General features: G+C 36.2%; 1 protein-coding gene across 5 annotated transcripts in view; it reads right to left on the bottom strand.

The window, feature by feature from the left end:
• Window positions 1–27,824, bottom strand: part of LOC127445184 (ADAMTS-like protein 1) — a 215,534-nt gene that overhangs the window by 18,724 nt on the left and 168,986 nt on the right. For all 5 annotated transcript variants that reach the window (XR_007897944.1, XM_051705083.1, XM_051705092.1 and 2 more), the window contains 10 exons: window positions 26,276–26,402; window positions 24,754–24,828; window positions 23,786–23,943; window positions 18,226–18,337; window positions 17,827–17,965; window positions 15,754–15,804; window positions 15,036–15,240; window positions 11,387–11,534; window positions 10,560–10,644; window positions 2,547–2,839 (listed from right to left, as the gene is read on the bottom strand). Coding sequence is in view for 4 of the 5 variants with exons in the window: in XM_051705083.1 (XP_051561043.1) it covers window positions 2,547–2,839; window positions 10,560–10,644; window positions 11,387–11,534; window positions 15,036–15,240; window positions 15,754–15,804; window positions 17,827–17,965; window positions 18,226–18,337; window positions 23,786–23,943; window positions 24,754–24,828; window positions 26,276–26,402 (1,393 nt within the window). In the remaining variant the exon portion in view is untranslated. The remainder of the gene's footprint in view (window positions 1–2,546; window positions 2,840–10,559; window positions 10,645–11,386; window positions 11,535–15,035; window positions 15,241–15,753; window positions 15,805–17,826; window positions 17,966–18,225; window positions 18,338–23,785; window positions 23,944–24,753; window positions 24,829–26,275; window positions 26,403–27,824) is intronic.

The following is a 27,824-nucleotide window of genomic DNA, read 5'->3' as shown; positions in this document are numbered from 1 at the left end:
CTTGAAAGGTTCAGTCTCCATTCATTGGAACTGCTTTGGCAACAGTGATCAGCACAGTCTTCACAGTTTCTCATTTTGTGTTAAAAATGACAGAAGACAGAAAGTCATACAGGTCTGAAACAACATGAGGGTGAGTAAATAATGACAGAATTAATTTCTTGGTGAACTATTATTTTACTAAGCATATGACAGCAAGTGAATGGTAATAACTGGGCTGAAAGTAAATTAGCTGTGTAAATGGGCAGCCCTTTATAAAGGATTGTGTAATAAATTCACATAACTAGGATTTTTAAGAAAGATGGAGACATGGAAGGAAAAGCTACAAGGCTCATGTAGGTAGAAATATATCTCTATGTGTCAGAGAGAATGGTTGAGTATGGCAAGGTATTCAGGTTTTTTTCAAGCTTGAATGACTGCAGATGTGGATACGTGTGTTCCATAGTTTACTAGCTATTGCATAATGCAACAAACACACACACACACACACACACACACACACACAAACACACGGAGAGGCACACATGAATATGTACACACATGAAGGAATATAAATGCACATACACACATGCTCCATCACTGATGATAAAACCACATTAGGCAAGCACACTCAGCTCTTGTCTAAACAAAACCTGATTACATCCAGTAAGCCCCAATTAACATAAAAACAGGCAGGGTTCTGTTAAGGCTATTCAAGAGAGGAAATGCTTGGAGATTTCTCTAGAATCTTCCTGCCCATCGTGACAGCATCAGTCAGATGGTTTTCCTGAATACACAATATCCAGTAATGAGGCAGAAATGTGGTGCTCCCTCATAAAAGACTCTGTTAGTGTGATGTTACCCAGGACTCCTGTCTTTTATATATGTGTGTGTGAGTGTGTGTGAGTGTGTGTGTGTGTGTGTGTGTGTGTGTGTGTGTGCATGAATGTAATACAGACAAAAAGGGAGGTCAAGGACAATGATGAGACACAATCCACAAAAAAGGCACAAACTGGCAGATGAGCTCTTACCTAAATGCTACATTTGTCAAAGGGCAAAATGTATGAGAGGATGTCAGAGGTGCATGTGCACAGCTCATACAGTACATCACTTCAGAGAGCTCATATATCACTAACAAAAAAGTACTTTGGTATTACCACAGTCTTGGACATGCTACTATAGTAATACCAAGTTTTGTGGACATGTGCCATGGTAATAATCTGGTTTTCTTTAAAGTACCTTAGAGTAGAGGTTTTTTAAACTGGGGTCCAGGGGTAAACCCCAGTAAACATTTACGGAAAAAAGATAAACATTCACCAAATTAGGCTTAGGTTATTTGATTTGTTTTATTCCGCCTTCTAAAAACAACAAATACATTTAAATTATATTGTAAATGTTTCTCTTCAAGTTATACATCTAACATGTATAAAATTACTGTAACAGTGGGTAGAAAAAAAATACAGGTGAATATACATGAATATTTAGGTAAATAGCAAGAGTCATACAGACTTACACCATGGTAATACCATAGATTTTTGGACATGCAGCATGTTAATACCATGGTACTCTTTGAAGTACCTTAGAGTACCTTGTCAATACCATGACATGTGAATGTGGTAATTAGTGGCAATTAAGGCATAGATCACTATTCCCATTGTATATCTGAACACACTTCTAACCCAAAGTATTAAACTTCGAAATGTAAATCATATCCCCTGCATTGTTTCTGCTACAGACATTAAGTAGAGTGTTAAGCAGAGGTGTCTTATAAATATATATATATTTTCTAAGCGATCAAACTTTTTTGCTGATTTAGATTTTGGTGAATGATAAAACAGGCAAAAAACAAAAAACAAACAATAAAACAAAAATATAATGTCGCTTTGGTACCAGGGTAAGAAATGAAGGGAGGCTAGGAGAAAAAAGGACAGAGAAAGTGACCCTTCAAAATTCAAAATGTGTGGGCAAAAACTGCCCCGTGATGATTTCCTCTGTTTTTTATTTGTAACATCTGACAGAGTTCTTAATATATTCTAATCCTAGTTATACAGTATTATGATTTGATGGTGATTTAATTTTATGGATAGGAGGTAATATATTATCAATGTAATATACATGTAATGTTATTCAGACTGAAAACTATGTTCATGAATTAAGTTAAAGTATTTGAATAAAAGTACAACACTGTATATATATTACATTTAGAAAAAAATTCCAAATAAACGTAAAATTGTCCCAGAAAATGTATGGGATGGGTAAAAACAAAAACTTGGGCCAGTAAATGACCATCAACCATCCAGAACACTCTAGCAACCATGTAACATGCTACAAATAATTCAGAACACCTGAGCAACCACATAGCAATGCCCTGACAACTACCCTAGTATCCCTAGTATTTAAGATTGCAGAGAGTTTTAAACAGGAAACTACCACAGAAACATAAAAAATGTAATACCATGGTATTACCATCTGATATCATCACTGCACAATGGTACCGCCACAGTACTTATATCTAATGACTGGCATTCAGCAACTGGTCTCATCATTCATATTCATAGTGAGCCACTTACCACCACCACAAGTCTCCGAGCACTCAGTGAAGCCCTCATACTCCCAGTCATGGAGTTCCTCTCTCTCTGAAGTGGAAGTCACTTCCATCCAACTCTCCACATCTGCTCGTCCTCCAGGGCACGGGGTCCGGTAACAAGGCTGAGTCTCAAGAGGTTTCTGGCCCTCACACTCATCTTCTGGGAGGTCTGCGATGGTCTGTGAGAAGGACAGCAGCATCTGACACTTCACCATTCTCCTCTGAGTACCAGCACCACATGTTCTGCTACATGGACCCCATGCTCCTCTGATGAACCTGAAAGAAAAACCAGATGAAAGAAAAATCACAAATGAGATGTCATTAATATTTCAATTGTTTCGCTTAGACAGTAATATGATTACATGGAGAGCAAATGGAGACTTTTGCTGAAGTATCCTGTTTTTCAGATTTTTCTCCAGAGAAAAATACCCTAGTAATCTCACATGTGTCTCCTCTAGAGTCAAATGTCTGAAACTGTGGTCAGATCTACCTCATATATCCTATGCACAAGTATAAAACATACACCGATCAGCCAGAACATTAAAACCACCTGCCTAAAATTGTGTAGGTCCCCCTCGTGCCGCCAAAACCGCGCCAACCAGCATGTCAGAATAGCATTCTGAGATGATTTTCTTCTCACCACAGTTGTACAGAGCGGTTATCTGAGTTACCGTAGACTTTGTCAGTTCGAACCAGTCTGGCCATTCTCTGTTGACCTCTCTTATCAACAAAGCATTTCCATCCGCAGAACTGCCACACACTGGATGTTTTTTGTTTCTGGCACCATTCGGAGTAAATTCTAGAGACTATTGTGAGAGAAAATCCCAGGAGATCAGCAGTTACAGAAATATTCAGACCAGCCCATCTGACACCAACAGTCATGCCACGGTCCAAATCACTTAGATCACATTTTTTCCCCATTCTGATGGTTGATGTGAACATTAACTGAAGCTCCTGACACATATCTGCATGATTTTATGCACTGCACTGCTGCCACACGATTGTCTGATTAGATAATCGCATGGTTGATTGTTGGTGCCAGACGGGCTGGTTTGAATATTTCTGTAACTGCTGATCTCCTGGGATTTTCATGCACAACAGTCAATAGAATTTATTCCGAATGGTGCCAAAAACAAAAAAACATCCAGTGAGCAGCAATTCTGTGGACGTAAACACCTTGTTGATGAGAGAGGCCAACAGAGAATAGCCAGACTGGTATGAACTGATAAAGTCTTTGGTAACTCATATAACCACTCCGTACAATTGTGGTGAGAAGAATATCATCTCAGAATGCTATTCTGAGATGCAGGTTGGCGCTGTTTTGGCGGCACAAGGGGGATATATTACCATACACATAAGCTACAAAAATACTTTGTTTTAAAATGCTGTGCCTAAATGCTTGCCAAGATGAGAAACCTTTCTTATACAATGCATTATCTCTTCTCAGGAAATGCATTCAGGCGGGACAGGGATCTTCAGATGCAGGCCGGGTTTCCCAAAAACTTGGCATGTTACCCTCTTAACATCACTTTAACTTACATCATTCGTAACTTGATGGAATTATATTTCCTAAACCAGCATGTGGATCTCTCTTTATTTAGTAGGACTAAAGCACTTCATTACGGGAGCTGTTGGAGCCAAAGGTGCTTTAATAAGAAGTGTTTTATTCAGTCATTTAAACTGCCTTGCAAAAACAAGACAAATTCAAATTATTAGGTGATATATGACATATGAATGGGGAAAAAATAAACAATTACGCACACACAAATACATTCAGCAATTGACTTAAATTATGGTAAACCCTTAATAGTCTTTTGTTGAATACAGTTGTGCACACACATAGAGCTTTATGATCTATTTCAAGAAATGTATGAGAACTCATAATACACATCAGTATTAATAAAAGTGCCTCTTTGAAAAACTAGGCCGTTTCTGGCATTTGTTCAGTCCTCACACATTTAATTCATTTGCAGCTAAGTTCATAAATTGCACAAGTATTTGTGAAATCCAGCCGTTCCTGGAGCTCACTCAGCAGCTGTGAGGCATTAGGGCCCAACTCTCTTGAATAAATTGCTTTGATGAGTCCTTCCTCCTAGTTGAGATTGAAGCGAGTAAGGGGAAATACTCTAAGATCAGTGGTTTTACATTTTTTCATGAGGCAAGCTTTCCTATAGCCAGAAATAAATAGGTGTGTGAAGATGATCTGACATATGTTAATTTCACTCATGGGTAAGAGAAGGTCATAATTTTCCACGTTTTCTCTGCACACATTTTTAAAATAGGGTACATTTTCTTTTAAATAAAGTGACAATGATTAGAATCAAACCATTCACAGAGCCCCATCTTTGGCTGCGTGTGCTTATTTTTTGGTCCTGTTGTATGGTTTTCAATGCCATTTCAACTATAATGACAACTTTCCTGCTGGAAAAAACAGGTCAGTTTAACATATAAGGTGGTTAAGCTGTTTTTTGGAACAGTGTAGCTAGTTATTTTGCTGGTCCAGTGTGGTCTACCAGCTTTGAAGGGATAGTTCATGCAAAAATGAAAACTCTCTCATTATTTACTCACCCTCATGATATCCCAGGTGTGTATGACTTTCTTCACCAGAACACATTTGAAGAAAATAGAAAATAATCTTATCTCAGTAGGTCCTTAAAATGCAATTGAATGGAGATTTCTCTTTTGAAGCTCCAAAAATCAAAGACAGTCAGCACAAATGTCATAGATACAACTCCAGCGGTTAAATTAATGTCTTCTAAAGCGATACAATCACTTTTGGTGCGAAAAAAGATCAATATTTATGTACTTTTTAACTATAATCTAACGTGAGTGTAAGCGTCACAAGAGCGGCCTCTCGTGTGACGTATTCGCATTGCCATGATACCGACGTAGTCTCAAGTTTTCCATTTGGTTGAGATATCCAGGATGAGCACACAAACGCACCATTGTGAGTAATAAAACAGATCAATACAAATCTAAACCAAAACCAACCAAGCTACTGTACAGCCTTCCTCCTTCTCACTTGTAAACAGCGCTGCTCTTCCGGCTGTGACGCAGGTGCCTCAGTTCTAGTGTGTTTCAAATGCCAATGCGATTATGTCACACATGTGTACCTCTCCTGACTGGAAGCATGAGTTAGAGTTAAAAAAAGTACTTCAATATTTATCTTTTTCACACCAAAAGCGATTGTGTTGCTTTAGAAGATATTAACTTAACAGCTGGTGTCATATGGATGAAATTTATGCTGACTGTCTGTGATTTTTTCTGCTTCAAAAGAGAAATCTCCATTCACTCACATTTTAAGGACCTACTGAGCTAAGAGATATTTGTCTTTTTTCTTCAAATGTGTTCTGGTGAAGAAAGAAAGTCACACCTGGGATTTCATGAGGGTGAGTATATAATGAGAGAATTTTTGGGTGAACTATCCCTTTAACCCTGTGATGCCCACTGTTGTAATATTACAACATCAATTTTAGCTCTACTAAAATAAACCTGCACGTTTCTTTTTTCTCTCTAAGACCACATTTACACAACTAATAGGTCCTATTGTTAAGCCTTGCAATGCTATTGGATGGTAGATTTTGTAAATAGGCCTGTTCTCCTGGCCATGAACTCACACAACCTGCAAACTTGCATTGAAGCACATCATCTTGTTTTACTGGACTGGATAAATCAACATTCAAGTAAATAAAATGCCTAAAATATTTTTTTTCTGTGATTAGTAATATGTCTAGATCATGCAGATATTAAGATACTGTTGAATGCTTTGATAATATTAGATTTTGAGCTTGTTATGTCAATGTTGTAATTTTACAACACTGGGTGAAAGGGGTAGCAACATTTGCCTGTGCACCTTGCACATTACATGGAGGAATTGTACTTCTCACCTGTTCCATGTGAAAAAAATATTAATAGAAACATACTATTTTTGATCATTCACAAGTTTAAAATGTCTTCTTTGTTACCATTTTGAGTTTCAATCAAAATTAAATGATTATTAAATGATAAGTTCAAGTTGAATTAAAGAATAAATTATTTCTTTGAGAATTTGAAAGTATTTGTGTAGCAATATTTGAAACTATCTGTATCTTATCATTTATAAAATATACTTAACTGGTCCTGTTTTCTTTTCTGGGCTTTGCTTGTTTGCCCAAATATCTGTTTGCTTCATGAGGGACAGGTGATAATGTTCTGGAATGTGGGGTGTATAAGTGCTATTAGCATGATAAGTAGAGGGCACAATAAGCTAGCCAGACAGTATTGTGTGAATTCTGTGGAATTTGTGAATTCTGTGGAATGGGTCAATTCTTTAAAACGTGTAAGTATGATTGGGATTTATTTGCATTGAGATTATTTAGCCTGGGAAATAATCAGTGATTTTTTTTCCATTTCAGAATGCCACCAGCCAGGAAAGACCGTCTTATCTACAATGTCTATGATGTCACTGATGCCGTCCAAAATGGGAAAAGTGACTTTGAGAAGGACTCTGATACAAGTGATGAAGAGGAATGTGGAGATGCCTGTGAACTGGAAAAAGAAAATAAAAAACCCAATGATGTTGACCACCCATTGGATGATTATGTGGACATCATGCCAACAAAACCAAGCCATTCAAGAACACAGACCATGCCCCGTGACAGGTATCGTTGGCTGAAAAAGGATTTTATCAGTCCCAACACTGATTTTTCAGGTCAGGGCTATGAACAGAGCTAAACGCCAAAGTTTTCATTCAGTTCATCAGGTTTTTTAAATACAATCTGAACATATTTTTATAATAAACAATTTTTTAATAAAAATATGACTTGTCTGATTATTATTATTGTGTGATTATTAGTGTATAGATATATAGGCTACTGTTATGGGGCTACATAAGCAGTACACCCTGCAAATGAACCATTATATGTTCTCTACATTTGTTCAGACAGTGAGTAAAATCACTGAAATTCTGCTACCCAACAGGCTCAACGTTGCAATATTACAACTTTTCCCTAAAAACTAAAATGTAAAAAATGTAAAAACCCATTTATTTCTGCATTAGAGGCCTCCTACAGCAACATATAAAAGGTGAAAATGTTTTTTTTATTTTATTTTTCTATATTTGGGTCTCACAGGGTTAAACAGCTTAACCAAGGCCAATACCAGGTCAACACCTTTGATCAGCTAACGAACATAAACAACAAGCTTGGATCAGCTAGAAACCATAGAAAATGGGCTTCCAGAGCTGGATTTTTCCGAAGGGTTGGGATCTTTCACTAACACCAGTGGAAAACTTTGCTTCATGAACACCATTTTAGTTTTAGAAGATTTGTTGTTCTCTTCTTCTCCTTTCTTAATCTGTAAATTATGAGCTCTTTGAGTGTGTCTCAGGTCAGTGAGAAATTAGCTCACCAAGGCCACATCCACACTAATCCGTTTTCGTTTGAAAACTCTGTTTTCGGTTTCATAACATCATCGTTTTCCAACGTATGCCGTAATTGAGAGTCTTTTCGAAACTCTCAGTTTTCATTGGAGAAAAACGGCATTACAGTGTGGATGAGAGTTGGAGACCTAGGGAAATCAATGTGTTTTAAACAAAAACGTATTAGTGTGGACGTGGCCTAATTCACATACTATATCGAAATGGAAAGCCGACTGCTCTTTTACCATCATCTGCAACTTCAGGCATATGGCACAGATTCCCACCCATCTGCAAGAAACATGTGATCCCAAGGGATTACATTAAGGGGACATGAGATGAGAGCTAAATCAGCTTTCTAACAGTCCCTAATTGAAACCTTCAAACCATTCAGTTGCTTTAGCCAATGGCTTCCAGACTCAGTCATTATTTATACCTTTAAGGTTGCATTGCACTTTCTTTGTTGACTGAACTGTGAAACCACAGCATAAGCACAGTTCCGGTTTGTACAATCTCACTCAGTTAGAAACCAATAACTGGCTCTATTGGCCCTAAACAAGCCCTGGAGTCATTTAATGGATTCACAGCAAATTAAATCCAAAGCTATGGTTAACGTCTCAACAACAAACCAACTAAAATTCTAATCAATTCCCCTATTTGCAGAAGTGGCTTGAAGATAAAAATTTTACTGCATACCCATGATTTTTTTTCATGCATGGTCTGTCCCTGAACCAAAAATGTATAGCCACTTTAAAGGGCCATGATTCTTGTGTTAATATACGAAAGAAGTTGATTTTGTTTGGATTTATCTTGGCAATACTCAATCCTGTTTGGTCATTACTGTTGAAGCAGAGGGTCAAACCTCTAAACTTAAGCAATATATTTCTCCCTTGATTCCTCCAGTAATTGTTAAAATGGTTGCGACCATGTCGGCAGAAATGGCTGGCTTAAATGTTGGCAACGAAGGTGCAATAAGTCTAACGCAGGAATTTCCTTTCTCATTTCTCTTGCATCCGTAACTCATATGGCAGGCAGATATTGTTTTTGGCATCAGGGAAACAGCACATTATGCAGCATTATTTAAGTGCATTTTGGGGAAGACAAGCCTGTTACAAATGAACAAAATCATTTGCTTTAGTATCAGACAGGTTAAAATTACTGTTTCTTTCAGAAAAACAATAAAAGTACATAGATGGCTATTTAAATTATCCTTACCTTAAACTGTCATGAAACACCATTGTGGCTCAGATTCCGCAGGCTTTGCCAGATTCAACTACTTCTGTGGTTTTCACATTTTACAACACACCGCAACAGCGCAAAGTTTCATCAATCCACGCAGTCAACCTCTGTACCATTTCAGTCCTGTGGCAGAATATAACTCGTGGACAAGCTGAAAAGTTCAGGCCATCCTTTCACCATTCTCTCCCAACAATTTCATGTTAGACCAAAAAAAAAAAAAACAAACAAACGGATATTTAACCCCTTAAATCTCCACGTACATGTGGTACATTTGCAGAATCCATCACACTGCCTCATTCTTCTGTATAAATCATCATCTGTGATGGTTTCAACAGAGCGTCTACTCACAGAGGAGCAGTGGGCTTCCTCTCTCTGCCCGCACTTTCCTTTCGTTTTACACTGTTTGTACCAGTCTCAACTTTCAAGAGCCAGTCAGCTATGGCAGATTCTCAGATCAGACTTTCCATTCAGACGACTGAGAGCATTCATGACATTCTTCCCTTACTAAATCGGTGTTACGCAGGAAATAGTTGAGACCTGTCTCGTTGATGTTAGATTCTTTAGGTGCACAGGGTGAAAAGCTGGAAGCCACATCCTTGAGCTGCACACTTTGTTCTGATTACGTATATCAAGGAGATTAAAACACCAAACAAATACTTCATGATACTTTATAGTCAATCTTAGACTAGCATGACCAGACTGGTCCAGGCTGGTTTATGCTGGTTTTGTGCTGGTTAAGCTGGTGGACCTGCATAGCCAAACTGTTCACCAGCAAAAAAATCAACCAGCATGGTCTTTTTTGTTGAGGATAGTTGAATAAGGAAGTCTTTTTGGTTAAGCTAGTAAAGATGGAGTGTGTAACTTTTTCTGTATTAAAATGTTTTCTCTTATTCCGGCTTAATATGCAGAGACATCTGTAGATTAATGTAGATTATATATAAATATATAATCTACATCTACTTCCTTGATGTGTACATAAATATGTAGATTAATTTTCTCAAAAATTGTAAACACTGTGTTTCTGTGGCGCAATAAAAATTAATCTGTTTGTTTTGAGCGACCCGTCCATACCTACACAAAAACATTGACTCAACCAATGGCATGAGTAGGGGGCGGGACTATCTGTTTGTTCCTTCAATAACAGATGGGGCGTATTCAGAAAGCTGTTTTGAAAACAAACGTTTATTTTTACAATTACTTTCGGTGGTGCAGAATTTACACACTTCAGCTTTAAGAAGCCTGGTTAGTCCCCAAGCACACCAGCATTCCATACAACATATGATGGTGACCAGCAATGTTGGTCTCTTTAACATGGCTGGTTTACAATGGGAAAGCATAGAAATAATTTCTAAGTTCACTTACATTGGTTCTTCAGACACAACGGTGTCTTCTTCCAACTCTATGGCCTGCTTGAACCAAGGGGGCTTTGCTTCCACAGGAAGCTTCTCTAAAATAGACCCATGTTAAAGAAGGTGAGTCAACATTTAGCAAGATGAACTGGTGTATACATCTTCGAGTTGACAGTGAATTGATTTGATACATGATTCATTAGCGTTCGATATGATTCAAAAGTGATTTTTGTAATCTATTTGATTCAGTAACTTTTTAAAATGCATTTATAGGAGATTTAAAATATGCTATATGGCCTTCTCCATAATGAACAGGGCAGGCTAGGCCGCTTAATTCAAAGCTTGAAGGAATAGTTCACCCAAAAATGGTAATTCTTATACTCGTACGACTTTCTTTCAACACAAACAAAGATTTTTTGAAGAATGTCTTTTTGTCCATGCAATGTAAGTCAATGGGGTTCAAAACTTTCAAGCTCCGAAAAGGACATAAAGGCAGCATAAAATAATCCCATATGATTGGACTGTTTTAATCCATGTATTCTGAAGCAATATAATCAATTTGGGTGAACAACAAAGCAAATATGCAAAAAACACACAAGAAAAACTACACACTTCTCAACAAGCACATATGGGTGTGTGCTGTTTGGGTGTCCACATATGCTTGGCCAAATAGTGTACTAACCTTAATGCACAAATGTTTAATTAAAAATCATATTTCAAGATCGATGCAGTTGAATTACCAATGGTGCGACTATTTAATAATTCAATCAATTACTGCTGGAGTATTCAATGCTATCAAAAACTAGTAATGAATCTATATGAGAGGGTAAGGTATCTTACCAATGGGCTTGTAGCAGGGCACTGTAACCAGGCATTCTTCCTTGATGTGTGGTTTAGTGGTGGGATTGCAGCCTCCAGCATGCAGACCTCTGTGGTCAATACACAAGACCACTCTGTAGCGCAGACCCTGTCCACATGTCACCGTGCACTATACAGGAGGGTAATAACATAGTTAATACATGCAGTCACTGACAAAACTATGAAATATGGTAGGAATTTAGAAGGATTCCAGCACTAATAGCGCATGTGTATAACTGGCAAATCAACAGGAATGTTAATTAATTTCTAAGTTACATGTGATTCCATCTCTGTAATATGGTGCATGGATTACTGCTATTAAAGGGATAGTTCACCCAAAAATGAAAATTCTCTCATCATTTACTCACCCTCATGTCATCCCAGATGTGTATGACATTCTTTCTACTGCAGAACACAAATACATTTTTTTTTAAAGAATATTTAAACTCTATTGGTCCTCACAATGCAAGTGAATGGTGACCAGAACTTTGAAGGCCCAAAAGGCAGTATAAAAGTAATCCATAAGACTCCAGTGGTTAAATCCATTTCTTCTAAAGTGATATGATAGGTGTAGGTGAATAACAGATCAATATTAAGTCCATTTTGAACTGTAAATGACCACTTTCACTTCCACATTCAGTTACCTACAGGTTGGGCCTGGTCAAAGGTGCAGATTGATGGTGAAACAGGACTTAAATATTGATCTGTTTCTCACCCACACCTATCATATTGCTTCAGAAGATATGGATTTAACCACTGGTGTCATATGGATTACTTTTGTGCTTCCTTTTTTTATTTTTTTTATTTTTATTTTTATTTTTTTTATAGTTCTAGTCAGCATTAACTTGCATTGTGAGGACCAACAGAGCTGAAATATTCTTCAAAAAATCTTCATTTGTGTTCTGCAGAAGAAACAAGTCATACACATCTGGAATGGCATGCGGGTGAGTAAATGATGAGAGAATTTTAATTTTTAGGTGAACTTTCCCTTTAAATCTAGAGCCAACCTTTATAGAAAATATTATGATGTATTATGTTACAGTGATGTAATCTGATGGTAATACCATGGTAATTTGTGTTAACAAGCTCTATACCTGAAATTATATATGATATCATACATTGTTTTGAGAATTCCTATCACAAAGCAACCACATTCAGGCCGAAATGCAAACGTAAGGAGGATTATTAAGTATTTATGAAAATTTTAGCTGCAACTCCCACATCAAAAAAGAAAAACGAACATTAAAAAATCCCTGGCTACCATAAAAGAGGGTTTTTGTGTTCTTTGCCAAGACAAGCATTTAACAAAAGTTCACTTCAGAGCTTGAGGTTCCAAATATTCATATTTTTTTATCACAACTATAGGTCCCCCAGCTCTTTCCCATTCATTTGGAAGGAAAATCACTTTCCACTTTAAAAATAAAAGTTGATTTATTCAACAATTTTGAATGAATCCTCAACTAGAAATGAAATACTAAAATAGTCTATACTGTATATAATTGTTATTTTCATTTTCTAAAGTCACATTTCTCTAATTTGCATGAATTTACCCAAACAGAAATCTAATATATGTCAATATTAGTAAAACAAATACATAAAACAAGTATGTTAATTTATGATCACATACTTATACAGATATGCAATATATTTTAAAATAGCACAGAATTGCCATTTTCATATATGTAACTGGGATTTGAAATATGTAAATATATGACTAAACATATGAACTCTAATGCCATATATATGATCATAGATGGTCATATATCAGACTTCTGTATTGGTATATGTGAAACTTACAATAAGACTGGCATTGATGTTTTAAAACTTTGAAGTCCACGCTTATATACATGGTAGGTCTACTGTACTACTGTAAGTAACACAGGAGCATGAAGTTCAGAAATAATAATGTTTTTCAGCCGTGGCCCGAAGCACACTAATCTAGAAAGGGCACATACAGTGATGTGCTCTGTTTAAGAAGTCAAGTTTACGCCAGACCAGCAGAAAATTGATTGCTAGATTTTTCACCTCTTTTCACCAATTAACACATTGTTAGAAACAGAATGCTGTGTGGGATCAGAGTTATAATACAGATTAATGAGCCACTCACTTCTGCATTATTATGGGGTTAAAGGGTAAAAATAGTATAAAGATCTGCATTGCTGGGCTTGGAAGTCTGGGATGTTTCTTCATTGCTATGAGGTCCAAGGCAGTTATGGGAGTTTGACAGGAAACTGTGAAATGCCCAAGGGTAAGCAATTAAGTCCAAGGTACAAATTGGCTCATAATTAGGATGACTACTCTCTTTTCATTGAGGACATGAAGCTGAGGCCAGAGTTAAGCCAGCAATGCGAAACGAGTCCACAGAGATGCATACTAATTTACATTAAGACACCCAGACAGGGGGCCTGGGTAGCTCAACGAGTATTGATGCTGACTACCACCCCTGGAGTCGCGAGCTCGAATCCAGGGCGTACTGACTCCAGCCAGGTCTCCTGAGCAACCAAACTGGCCCGGTTGCTAGGGAGTGTAGAGTCACATGGGGTAACCTCCTCGTGGTCGCTATAATGTGTGGTTCTCGCTCTCGGTGGGGCGCATGGTGAGTTGTGCGTGGATGCTGTGGAGAATAGCGGATTGAGGTGAGCCACTATGCCACCACGAGGACTTAGAGCACATTGGGAATTGGGCATTCCAAATTGGGGAGAAAAAAAAAAAAGAAAAAAAAAAAAGACACACAGACAGAGCGGGACTCAACAGACATGACTGGAGCCCTTCATCAGGTACAATATACATTTATGACTTGTACATTTGACATATTGCAAATGGTTCAGTTGTAATTGTGCTAATTGCTTTAAATGGGAGTTCAACCAAAGTTCAAGCAGGAGACCGACCATGCGGGACGTCATTCAATTTCTCTTAAAGAGGACGTCCAACAATAACACAATAGGGATTACCACAGAAGACTCATGTCCAATGTTTTAAGCCATCCCAAAAAAAGAGAAAAATTAATCACAATTTTCTTGGATTTAAAAGTAAAATGATCAGTACTCTTAAACATTTAAACGGCTGTCTAACAGAATTCATACTTAAAGGGAAAAAATCCATTATTCTTGAAACAGAGCCGATTATTTTTCAACATAAGGATAGAGTAACCATAGAAATAATGTAAAATATATATAGGAGCTCACTCCCTTGTACTTTTTGGAGCCACTGTACATAATTTATATATGAAAAGCCAAGCATGAATTTCAATAAAAATAATGCATTAAATAACAAAATACCAAACCATGTGGTATTTATTTTAAAGAAGAAAAAAATCACAACTACACTTCTCAGACAAAATATTTCCCAAGAAGATGTTTGTTAGGTTCAAAATAATAAAAACAGATATATTGTCTAACATTTTTTTATTTTTAAACTTGGATCGATATTTTGTTTTCTCATACAATGAAATTTAGACATTTTTAAGTGTGCCTTAAGTTTCCAAATACTTTCTGGGGCCACTGTACTTGAGGGTGCTTCATGCTGTATTATATCTCATGGGCTGCCTGATGCAGCTCTTAGTAATATAAAAACAAAAACAAACAAACAAACAAACAATAAACTTGATAAACAATAAACAATATTCAAATACCGGTGACCACTCTTGTGCCAGCCATGTTGGACAGTCAAAGGTGTTGCATGGCTGTAGAATCGGTGTCTTTGGTGCATACAGGCACTTCCATTCATCTGTAGGGTTGATGTTGCCTTGCATGTCTTCCTCCACACAGGAAACTGAGCGGCTCTGGACTCCCCCACCACATGAAGTGGAACAGGCTGTCCAGGGGCTGCTCTCCCACCTAAAATACACAAGTGTACTGTAAAAAACAAGCCACATAGGCTTTGAATTGAATGATGTGCCCCACAATCTGTATTGTGCAGGAATACATTCTAAAAATTATTCTCACAGGTAATATTTTCAAATAAAAACTGTTTAGACAGCAAACAATGAAGCGAGTTTTAAAGCTATGCAGATGCATTTTTACCACATTACATCACAAAAAACACAATACACCCATCACCACTTTATTCTTCTGTCAATGATGCTCTTAAAGGAGATCAATGTAGCCCCAGTATTTCACTCTGAGGACTGAAAAGCTTCGCTTTCTCCCAGTCTGGCTGAAGTCCCGCACTTTGCTTCACTGCAATAGAATCTGAGACCTTTGGCTCTCTGTGCTTTGAGGAAGAGAGCCTGAAATGTTACTCTGTAAACTCAGTCTCAGGTGGACTGGAAAGCTGGAATGAACTCTGAGATCAGATGCAGGCCAAAGAAAAACTACAGCATATTATAGGAGGAGAGGTGAAATACATACCGTGGTAAAGGGTGGTAAATGTCATATGGCATAATCTGCTTGTAACCGTCGCTGAAAAAAGAAAAATATGAAGATATTACAATAATGTAATATTAAAATATGCAGGCTTATTTTATATTATTAGCTTATCTTATTTTATATTACAGAAGTAAACATTTGGATAGCTAGACATTAAAAAGGCTTGGACACAATGATTTAATTCATGCTTTTAATTATTTTAAAAACCTTTTGATCTAAAGGGTTATGCATTAATGCTAGAAATTTGTTTTGTTGACTACTATTTTAGAAACGGATGAGGAACAGACAGTGAAGGAAAAGCAGGCAAAAGTGCCCATCATGCATGGTAACTTCCTCAATACTGTTAAAAAAAAGCATCAAAGGAGGAAGTTGGTTGACAGAAAAAAAAAAGTTGTTTGGTCACTACATACAATGTTAAAAATGTACATTTTGCAATTTTGTTGCTTCATGTGGTAACATCTAAATTAACTTGTTTAATTTCAGTCAAAATGTATTTAGTACAACTAAATCAACCATAAGTCATTTTTAGGGATGTGCCCGAAGTTGAGTACCTTATTCGGAAAGGCATGAATAATAACTTCAAAACGAATAACGGATTCATCCGAATAATATAACAAATATTCGTTTGACTGATAATTAAAAAAACATATTATAAATTACAATGAATTTATTAATCTGTGCAGCCAATATTTCTAAAGTTTAAACCTTATGAATGAAAATACGCACGGTGTGATTTCAGATCGGACGGCTGCGGTCTCGACTCCGTTTGCGGCCTCTGTAAATTGTGCGTGTCTGAGCTTGTCAAGTGTAATATTAACTAAGATATGACATCATGTACACTTTCCATTTCTTGAAATGTCTATGTTAATGTATCACACGATTCACACGTGATTCCCATGTATTTATTAATAGCCTAAACCTGAGCGCGATGTTAAATTTCTGACCTGAAGTGATAATTTCACGTCGGAGCTTGTCTAGCCATCTCTTAAAGTTGACCACATTTATATTCACATCAGCGATTAAGGTAATTATCTGGTTAAGACTTTATTCCAAAAAAAAGTTAAAATGCTCCATAAAGGTTTAAATGCTCCATATAGTGTTCATCTATTCGGAATATTCCTGCTTATGTAAAACAAAGAAACTGAAACTTGCTCTATCTTTTTTCTTCTTTAAACTGTGCTAAATTTGAGAATGTTAAGTGTTCTTGAGCTCTAAAAAGGTGCTGTATAAATGGAACATTATTATTATTACTATTATTATAATTTAACTAAATAATGGTGTCCTATCGCAAAAATTCCTGATAGACTTACGGAACTTTCACCTGTTTGTAGGCTATATTGATTTATTATATTTCTTTTAATGCTTGAATTTGTATTTATTATTCACTGCAAAATATGTGCTTGACATTTCACATTTTGCCTAACACCTCCTGCCTCCAGAATAATGTTGTTATACATGCACAGATGAACAAAAATTATGTTTCAGGCAGATATTAATATCTGAAATACCAGGAGAAACCACAATTAACAAAATACTCCACAGTTAATGTAGCCTACAAATTCAGCTTCATCTGGTAAGATTTTTTTTTTAATTATCATTTAATTAAATAATAATTGTAAAATAATAATAATAATAATAATTATTATTATTGTTATTATTAGCCTATTATTATGAAAAGGCATATTTTATTAAAAGAAACATTAAAAATGGGTTTAAGCCCCACCCACACCCGGCTCTATCCGAATACAGAGACAGTTACAGATAATTTTGTCATATGAACAAAAACAGATACAGATAATGGCTTCGCTGCACACCCCTAAAGAGTCAAGTAGAAGTAGCCCCTTAACTTACCAACAGCATGAAACTTTTTTACATTACTGTATAAATCACATACTTCCATTTGTGTTGTTTCATAGTTTTGACTTATTGATTATTCTAAAATGTTGAAACTAGCAATATTAAAGAATGACTGGGTGTGCACAAACTTTTGATTGTTAGTGTTTTTTAACAATAAAAAATGTTTATCTATTATATGTTGTGCTGGCACCCACTCACATTGCAGGACACGGGTCCATATTGCACTCCTGTAGTTTGGGTTTGGGTTTAACATTCTCAGGGTAATAGTGGCAGTACTGGTCTACCACCACGCGGTTACTCCGAAGGTCAAAACATTCTGCTGATGTCAGTTGATACCCTGTGTCAAAAGAGGCATATAGAATTATCTATGTTATGCTGCGACACTTGTACAATGATACGAGGCAATTAGAAGGTAAGATAGCCTTGGTATCCTGATACTTGAAACCTAACCCTAAACCTACCTAACTCTGATCTTAAACCTTTACCCTCCCCAAAATGTCCACAAGTCATTCCAACAGAGAGACAATGTATGCCGAGAATACTGATGAACATGCATGATTGAGTTATTGTAGGTTATTGATTGGTTAAGTCTCTTACCCCCTCCACAGGTGACCGAACAAGGAAAGAAGTCAGTTTCTCTCCAGCGATGGACTATGGGCTGGTAGAAAATAAACTGGATCACGCTGTCTGCTCCATTTGTGTATTTTACCTAAAGATACAAAAACGAGGCAGCTTTCTTTATGAAATATAAAAAGATGTGTATTTTATGTAGTGTTTGTTATGTCAAGATGCCCAGATGAAATCTGCACACTTGGTTCACATTTTTTGCACTGATTGTGAAAAAAACCTATAGAGTGGATTTAAATGTTTGAAAATGTGTTAAACGAAGCTTAGAATGCTGAACAATTTTTCATAGATTAAATTATTATCAAATGAGCCAAAATATTTACTCAAAGGGAGGGAAGAAGAAATTTATAAATAGCAGGCATTCAAATTCAGAGGAAACCTGCCCATAAAGGCCCTTTAATCATTCAACTGGATAATCATTGAAACAATTTTAACACTTCCATGACCTTCACTGCACCACTTTGGACTATTTGTGTGAGAAAGTGCACTACACAGTGTTTTTGACATATGGTAAGGGAGAGGTTATGGATATGATTGTAAATGTGTCTTAATAAGTTTTTCCAATGACAGGACCACCCCCAGTTTTTAGATTGATATGAATGTAATCAAAGCAGATGTAGATTTTTTTGAATCGGAAATGTACAGAAATGAAGTAATGCCTCACATGAAAATGTTTATATAAACGTTATATACATGTCTCTCATAGGTCTTAGAAATCACAATCAAAAGCCTTTCAAATCAAGGTTGAGCTGATTTAAGATCTGCTATCACAAATCCAAACAATCTTAAGATCTTTTGCAATTCATAACGGTCAGCTATTCCAGATATCTGTGAGGGGGATTATAGACATGCCTCTGCTTTGACAGACTAAAGCCTCATAAAGACAGTGATGTGGCATCCCACCAACAAGCCAACAGCAGCTCTACAATTTAATGCACTCCACGAAAAACAATTCTTATTTCTCAATAGACTAATGACACAGTGGTTGCCATGACCTCGTACATGCTAATGAAATGCAGATTTATAACACCCAAGGACATTGAATGCTTAAAAACTCATTGTCCTCAAAACACTGACAGTGAACGGAATTTGACCCCTTCACATTCACATGCTATGGCTTTGCCTCAAAGACTCTAAAAGGAATAGTTCACCCCAAAATAAAATGTTGTCTTCATTTACTCTACCATATCATTTTCTAAACCTGCATGACTTTCTTTTTTTGCACACAAAAGGAGATCTTAGGCAATATGTCAATAGGTCACCATTCACTTTCATTGCATATTTTTTCTATACATTGAAAGTGAATGGTGACTGAGGCTGTCATTCTGCCTAACATCCCCTGTGTTCCACAGAAGAAAGTCATACTGGTTTGGAACAACATGAGGGCGAGTAAATGATGACAGAATTATAATGTTTGAGTGAACTATCCCTTTAAGACTTAAATTTAACTATAAATCAAATGAACCGCTGCTGCTATGCCCACAGTGAAAAAAGACAAAAACCCCCCCCAAAAAATCATCAAAATTTAAATCCCCTTCTTTCGAGAGAGTACAGAAAGTGGATTTGTTGAAGGAGGAGGGGTGCTTACACAAATAAACCTGTGAAACTGGTCGCATTCCTTGGCAGTGACAAAAGTGTTTCATAGTACGGTAAGATATCGCTCCCTGTGCATCCCCACTGAGCCAAGCCCGGAGCGGGGTGAAACACCAACCACCTCCAGGCTTTCATCTGTTAATAAAGCAATCTATTGAAAACATACGTTTGCAGAATGTGCACTCAAAAACACACGTTTCCTCTCAGACTCCCTGTTAGTCCCAGATGGGTTGTGCGACAAACCGTTCGAGGGTTTTTTGGATCCTAATCATTCATCAGGCTGAATGAATGAAATTCAATCCATCTGAGGGATTTTGAAAGTACTTCCAATATGAGGTTAATTTGTGCTGTGCCAAAAATTATACAGCATACTGCAACACAGATGTGTTATGTGTCTCGAGCTACAAAAGAAAGTATATTGAAAACAACTGATTATTTGATCACACTTTTAGGCAGGAAATTAGTTGAAACAGTAAATTGTTGTATATTTTAACATAAAATATACAATATATTCTCAGATCACTTTTAACTGACAGTTAACATGTTAACTGACAGTTTATATTACTTATAGTAAACAGTCAATATTTTAACATAAAACAAGATATTCTCACTTCACTGTTAAATAGCAAGTTTATATGCAAGTGCAATATTAATGACACTGAGGGGTAAATAAATTCATTAAACACTGGTGCCACTTTTGGGCACAGTATTTCAGCACAAAAACCAGCACCTTATTCACTAATCGACCTCAATCCAGTTTAACCAGGGGCTAAATGCTCTGAAATAGCACTGCGCCATATTTAAAAAAACTCAGTGCTATTTGCCTGACACAATTAACGTCCCACTTTGCCCTATTAATGGACCTTCAGCATTCTTAAGAGCTGATTCATGTTTCTGGTTAACAATAGTAAAGCAATGTTGAACAGTCACAGCAAAGTATGCCAAATTGTTGTAGTCTGCTGCATCCTCCCCAACCTAGAACTCAGAAATGATCTAAAAGATGAAAATTGTGCTGTGCAAATTGCATTCTGCACAGATTTTGTGGGCACTGTTGCCTGATTTGCTTAATTCCTTTAATAAATTGGGTGTTAAAACAATGCAGGCAGCACTTGCAAATAAACGGCGCTATCATCAGCTGCAATTCATTCTCCCCTGCATTTAAGAGATCAGATTTGTAATTAGGCAACCAAATATTAGAAAAAAGTGAAAGAAGCTCTACTTTAAGGCTTTAACTGTCTTGACTGTTTTTAACGAGTTTTCCACGAGCCTCTCCAAGATCTATGAACTGGCTGTCTTCCTGGTGTCAGATTAGAAAATTAGGCACTTATTACTTCTCAGATTTCTGTCTCCTACATTCCTATTTACTGTGTTATTTGGACATGTTTTGGGAGTTGTGGGTGGACTTGTTTTCACTGCCATTTTCCATATGTGGACTGTGTCAGTTTGAATGGCTGTCCACTTTTTTCCATAAATCTCTGATAGCCAGCACTTTAATATTGGGGGTTCCTTATACAATGGATTGAAACCACAGTCGGTCAGTGGATATTAGCCAGGAATCCAATAATCTATTAGAAGCTGGGGTGAAAAGTTGTACATAGAGGTCGATGAAGCTGCCAGGGGACTCCAAAGCACTGAGTGAGGTGTACAATTATTCATAGTGTTTTCCATGCATACCTCCAGCTCTCCTATTACCCCTCATGAGCCTTATGCTGGCATGAAGGAGGAGTATGTGTCAGAAAGAGAAAGAAAGAGACAGATAGGAAAGGATGTGTGATCAGCTCAAAAGCCATCTACTGTATAACTGTTTGGCAATAAAGATGAAATTTAAATGCTATTGAAAGTATGTGTCCAGCTGTCTATTCCTGGACAGTACCACATGCTTGTGCTCTTCCAAAGGGCTGTACCCTTTTGGAACAGAGGAGCCAACATTGACTGTATTTTCACCTTCTATTCGGGATGTGAAGAATTATTTTGTCAAAATCTCAATTAAATCAATAGTTCCCCCAATATGAAAATTCTTTCAACATTTAAATGTCCAAACACATATGATTTTTCTGCCATGAAACACAAAATGTGATTTTTTTTAATATAAGAATATCCTTGATGCTATTTTTCATCCAGTGAATAGTAAATGGTGACTGGGGCTGTTTGTCAACCTCCAAAACAAAACATTTAAGTATCATAAGTAACATAAAATTAGTATTCCAAGTCTTCTGAATCCATAAGACTTTTGTTGTCCATTTTGTTGTCAGCGCTTTAGTGGAGGGGAAGATTTTCAGTGAATAATTACTTACATTTGGGCCTGCTCCTCAAAAAAGCTATCATATGGACATATGGACTACTTTTATGATGCTTTAATGTTTTTTTTATTTTTTTTATATATTTTTTATATTGATTGTCCTTTTTTTAGTCCCCAATCACATTCATTTTACATAAAAAAATAAAATAAAAAAATAGTTATAAGATTTATGCATTAAAATTTTATAACAAAATTCCATCAAATTGAACTGAGTAATCTTTTGTAAAATAAATTAAAAAAGCTAAATATTTAAAGTTTTAATTTAATTTAGTTTAACACTACACAGTTCAATCTGATGGAATTTTGTAATGAAATTGAAATGCTTAAATCTTAAAAATAGGCAAAAAGTATTATATATTTTTGAGTGTAAGAAAAAGAACAGTTAAGAATTATTTTGTCAAAATCTCAATTAAATCAATAGTTCCCCCAAAATGAAAATTCTTTCAACATTTAAATGTCCAAACATGTATTACTTTTTTCTGCCATGAAACACAAAATGTGATTTTTTTAAATATAAGAATATCCTTGATGCTTTTTTCATCCAGTGAATGTAAATGGGGACTGGGGCTGTCTGTTAACCTCCAAAACAAAACATATAAGTATCATAAGTAACATACATAAGTCAATATGCCTTGTGCACTGTATTCCAAGTCTTTTGAATCCATAAGACTTTTGTAGTCCATTTTGTAGTCAAAGCTTTAGTGGAATGGAAGATATTCAGTGAATAATTACTTACATTTGGGTCTGTTCCTCAAAAAAGCTATCATATGGCTTCAGAAAACTTGCAATATTATGCACGAGTCATATGGACTACATATGATGCTTTTATGTTTTTTTTTTATATATTTTCTATATTGATTGTCCTTTTTTAGTCCCCAATCAAAAAAATAATGTGTTTTATGATTTATGCATTTAAATTTTATAACAAAATTCCATCAAATTGAATTGAGTAATCTTTTGTAAAATAAATTTAACACTACACAGTTCAATTTGATGGAATTTTGTAATGAAATTGAAATGCTTAAATCTGTAAAATAGGCTAAAAATATTTAAAATTTTTGAGTGTAAGAAAAAGAACAGTTAAGATATTTTTCACAAATGTACCTTTAGTGTTCCACAGAAGAAATAAAGTCATACAGAGTAAATGACAGAATTTTAATATTTGGGTATACTCTAAATTTTAGAAACTATATGTAAGATACACGGGAGACCAGCATTGGATTTTTCCTGCAAGTTCATAAGTTTGCAACAGTGAACCTAACCAAGTTCCAATAAAAGGTAAAGTTTAAGGCTTTCCCACAGAATCGAAGCTGCGTCACAACGCTCTGGTATGCAAGTGTTTTAGCCTCCTTCAAAACCCCACTAAAAAGTAACAGAAACAATCAGCATTCCAAGTTAAAGAACACAGAGTCTACTTCAACAATGTTGGAAATAAACAATCAACAGAAGATTCCTGGAATGTGCACGATCAGAGAAAGTTTAAATTCAAACAAAAGTGAACCTGATCCAGACTGACTGGCAAATGGTATTCAGCGAAATTACTTCCGTATGCTTCCAACAATTGGTTCTCTGAAATACAAAGAAGAAGACTAAAATATTTCCACTATTCTGAATATGAATTATTAGGCCGCATCTCACTTTGACAGTGAAGTCAGCGCCGAGTGGTCCAGTTATTCTCAGGACCTCCTTATCCGAGAGCTGTTGATAGTCCACAGTGGTGTTCTCCAAAACATACTGCCTGGTTTCATCCAGAGAGAGTTCATCCTTCAGGCCTTGAAGAGTCTTACTTTCCAGAACTACAAGAGATGAGATCAATATATCCAGTTACACCATGGCAGTGTTTAATTCTTGATTCGGATTTGTTGATAGACGTTCCATGATTGATTAATTTTCTGTAACTGCTCGACTATGAGGTTGTTCCAGGTTTGTTGACCACATTACAGTTCCAAATTACTTTGCCAAATTATTTCAAAAAGCATTTCAGCTAACAATAGCAGAAGAATCAGAAAAAGACACATGCCTAGTAAAATGGATGAAAATGACAAACCATTTAAATGTTTCTGAAATTACTTAGATTATTTATGGAGAATAATCATACACAGAATATTCAATCACCTCTTCAAGGAATAATGGTTGGATGGTGCCAAATCTGAACAAACTGACCATTAATGTAATTATTCTTAAGAGTCTTCCACTGGAAAGATCCTTTGGAGAAGTGGCCTGGATGCTCTCAAGACACTGATGGCTAATTTCAACCATGTCTAATTGTATCTTGTGCATGCCAATCTAAAAGCCTAATATGAGTAATGTTAAATGATTTTGCATATAATAATAATAATAATAATAATTTCACAGTATGCAGCTCATTTTCAACCACAGCAACCTCTCAATCACTGATATGGCAAAATGACATTTAAATCAAAATAATTACACAATACTATCAAGTGATAATGACAGGTTGCATTGGATTCCTTACAGTACATTTGTTTTTCTGTTGCAATTGCATTTTGATACAGCTATTATAAAAAGAGAGCGAAACCAACAACAAAACCCACTGACTATCTTCTGAGGTCTAAATGGAAGCCCCTGGACCTACCAAGACTTACACAAGTGATCCGGGCCTTTTAGAACCAAGCGAACGTGTCGACTTCCATACGGAACAATGATCACGGTGTCTTCAGCTGTGGAAAAAGAGAGAATCGAGAGATTGTGAGAGAGGAATGAAACTTATATTGAAGTCAGATGTAATCATTTAATTAACATACGCCTTAGGGCTCAGCAGAGTCAAACTGAGAACAATAGGAAACAAAACCAGAATCAGGTGCAATGAGTTGATTACGGCCTCTATGGGATGTTTTTCACAGTTTGTCATTTAATTTGTTCAGGTTGGCCTTGAGATCACATGAAATACACCCCCTTCCTTCTCAGAGTCCCCAAAAAAAGCTAATGACAGACAGTTTTGGGTAGGGCTTTGGTGCTGTCCTAACTCAGCAGCCCATTCATGTTGCTTCCTTAACAGACAATGAAGTATTATAAATGAAAGTGTCAAAAGCAATGCACTCCAATTAGATTCAATAGAAGAATGGAAACACATCCTTCGACACTGCCCATAAGTAACATAATGTCAGGGTAAAGTTATCAATTACAGCAGGGTTTCACTATAGGCTAAGGAAGGGACTGAAACTCATTTCTTTCGATGTGGACAGTAAGCTTTGAGTCTGTATTAAGCATAAAACAGGTGTGTAAGGGCTAAGATCAATCACATATGCTTGTTAAACCAACTGTGACTCTGCGTGAGAAAAACCAAATATTTTTGGACCTAAAGAGCATGAATGAATTTTTAGGTAGCTTGATAACTGTAAAATTTTTACAGAAACTGTAAAATTTACACTGGTATAAATCAAGTGCAATGAAAGATTACAGGGATAGTTCACCCAAAAATGAAAATTCTCTTATCATTTACTGACCCTCATGCCATCCCAGATGTGTATCACTTACTTTCTTCTGCAGAACACAAACAAAGATTTTTAGAAGAATATCTCAGCTCTGTTGGTCCATACAATGCAAGTGAATGTTGGCCAGAACTTTGAAGCTCCAAAAAGGACATAAAGGCAGCACAAAAGTAATCCATACGACTCCAGTTGTTAAATCCATGTCTTCTGAAGCAATATCAAAGGTGTGGGTGAGATACAGATCAATATTTAATTCCTTTTTTTACTATAAATTCTCCACCTTTGACCAGCCCCAACCAGTAGGCGGCTGAATGTGAAAGTCACTTTCTCACCATAATGTTGAAGTGAAAGTGTAGATTTACAGTAAAAAAGGACTTAAATATTTATCTGTATCTCACCCACACCTATCATATCACTTCAGAAGACATGGATGTAACCACTGGAGTCATATGTATTACTTTTATGCTGACTTTCTGAGTACTAGTCACCATTCACTTGCATTGTAAGGACCAACATAGCTGAGATATTCTTCTAAAAATCTTTGTTTATGTTCTGCAGAAGAAAGAAAGTCATACACATATGAGAAGGCATGAGGGTGAGTAAATGATGAGAGAATTTTCATTTTTGGGTGAACTACCCCTTTAACCGAGAAAAAAAAAAAAAAAAAAACTCTTACTCTTTCCAGTGGCATGTTGGGATTTGTAGTGTCCCCTTACAAGACGACACGAGGAGCCATCTCCTTTGCACACTCCACAATTGTCCTCTTTAGCTGTGCTCCCTAATTCATGGTCACAGCCAACAATCTGCCAAAAAACAACAGGAGAGGTCACTCATACAAAACTGTTTAAAGCACTGTTCTATGTTCAATACAAGTTAAAGAGATAGTTCACCAAAAATTCTCTCATCATTTACTCATGCTAATGTTGCTCCAAACCTGTATGACTTTCTTTCTTCCATTAAATGCAAAAACAAAAATGTTAGTGTAATGAAAATATAATAATAGTGAAAGTGAATGGTCACTTGGTGCCATCAAGATCCAAAAAGGACAAAAACAATAGTCGATATGACTCGTGCACTATATTCCATTTCTTCAGAAGCCATTGAATCATATTGTGTGAAACAAAAGTTGTTATTCACTCTAAAATGCAGTTTGCAGTGTCCAAATTAAACGTGGCGACAACAGCACATGTTTGACATCGTGATGTTTGGTCTGAACACAAGCAAGACCAAAAAAGTTTGATGTTATTGACAGAGAAATGTAAGTCATAGAGGTTTGAAGCAATATGAGGGTGAGTAAATAATGACAGATTTTTCATTTTTTTGGGTGAACTATTCCTTCAAGCATTTAAATTGCATGCCATGGATCGTTTATCCAAGGTATAAGGCATTGCCCCAATATCCATTGTAAGTGCACCTCTGTAAACATGATTTTGTATTTATACACTGATGGATGAGTCAAAATGACTGTCTGTTGTAAACAACAATCAATAAGACAATGTGGTAATAATCAATAAGAAAGCATCTGTGGCATGCTGTAAATAGAGCTTAAATTGTTTTGAACCCAGAACATTCCTTTAACATGCGTTTGGCCTCTTTTTCCTGTTTTCTGAAATGAAAAAGACATTCTGAATCAAGACAATATTATCAGAATCAGAATGAGCTTTATTTCCAAGTATGCTTACACATACAAGGAATTTGTCTTGGTGACAGGAGCTTCCAGTACACAACAATACAAAACAGCAACAAGACTAATAATTACAATTGAATAAAAAATAGATAAATATTGAAAAGAAAATAGTATATATAGAATACACAATAGACAATATATACATATATACGTACAGTTGTGCTCAAAAGTTTGCATACCCTGTCAGAAATTGTGAAATTTTGGCATTGATTTTGAAAATATGACTGATCATATGTCTTTTATTTAAGAATAGTGATCATATGAAGCCATTTATTATCACATATTTGTTTGGCTCCTTTTTAAACCATAATGATAACAGAAATCACCCAAATGGCCCTGATCAAAAGTTTATATACCCTTGAATGTTTGGCCTTGTTGCAGACACACAAGGTGACACACACAGGTTTAAATGGCAATTAAAGGTTAATTTCCCACACCTGTGGCTTTTTAAATTGTAATTAGTGTCTGTGTATAAATTGTCAATGAGTTTGTTAGCTCTCACGTGGATGCACTGAGCAGGCTAAATACTGAGCCATGG

Source organism: Myxocyprinus asiaticus, chromosome 1 (genome assembly GCF_019703515.2).
Source record: "Myxocyprinus asiaticus isolate MX2 ecotype Aquarium Trade chromosome 1, UBuf_Myxa_2, whole genome shotgun sequence".
Classification (NCBI taxonomy): domain Eukaryota; kingdom Metazoa; phylum Chordata; class Actinopteri; order Cypriniformes; family Catostomidae; genus Myxocyprinus; species Myxocyprinus asiaticus.
This window is presented reverse-complemented; position numbering and strand designations above follow the sequence as displayed.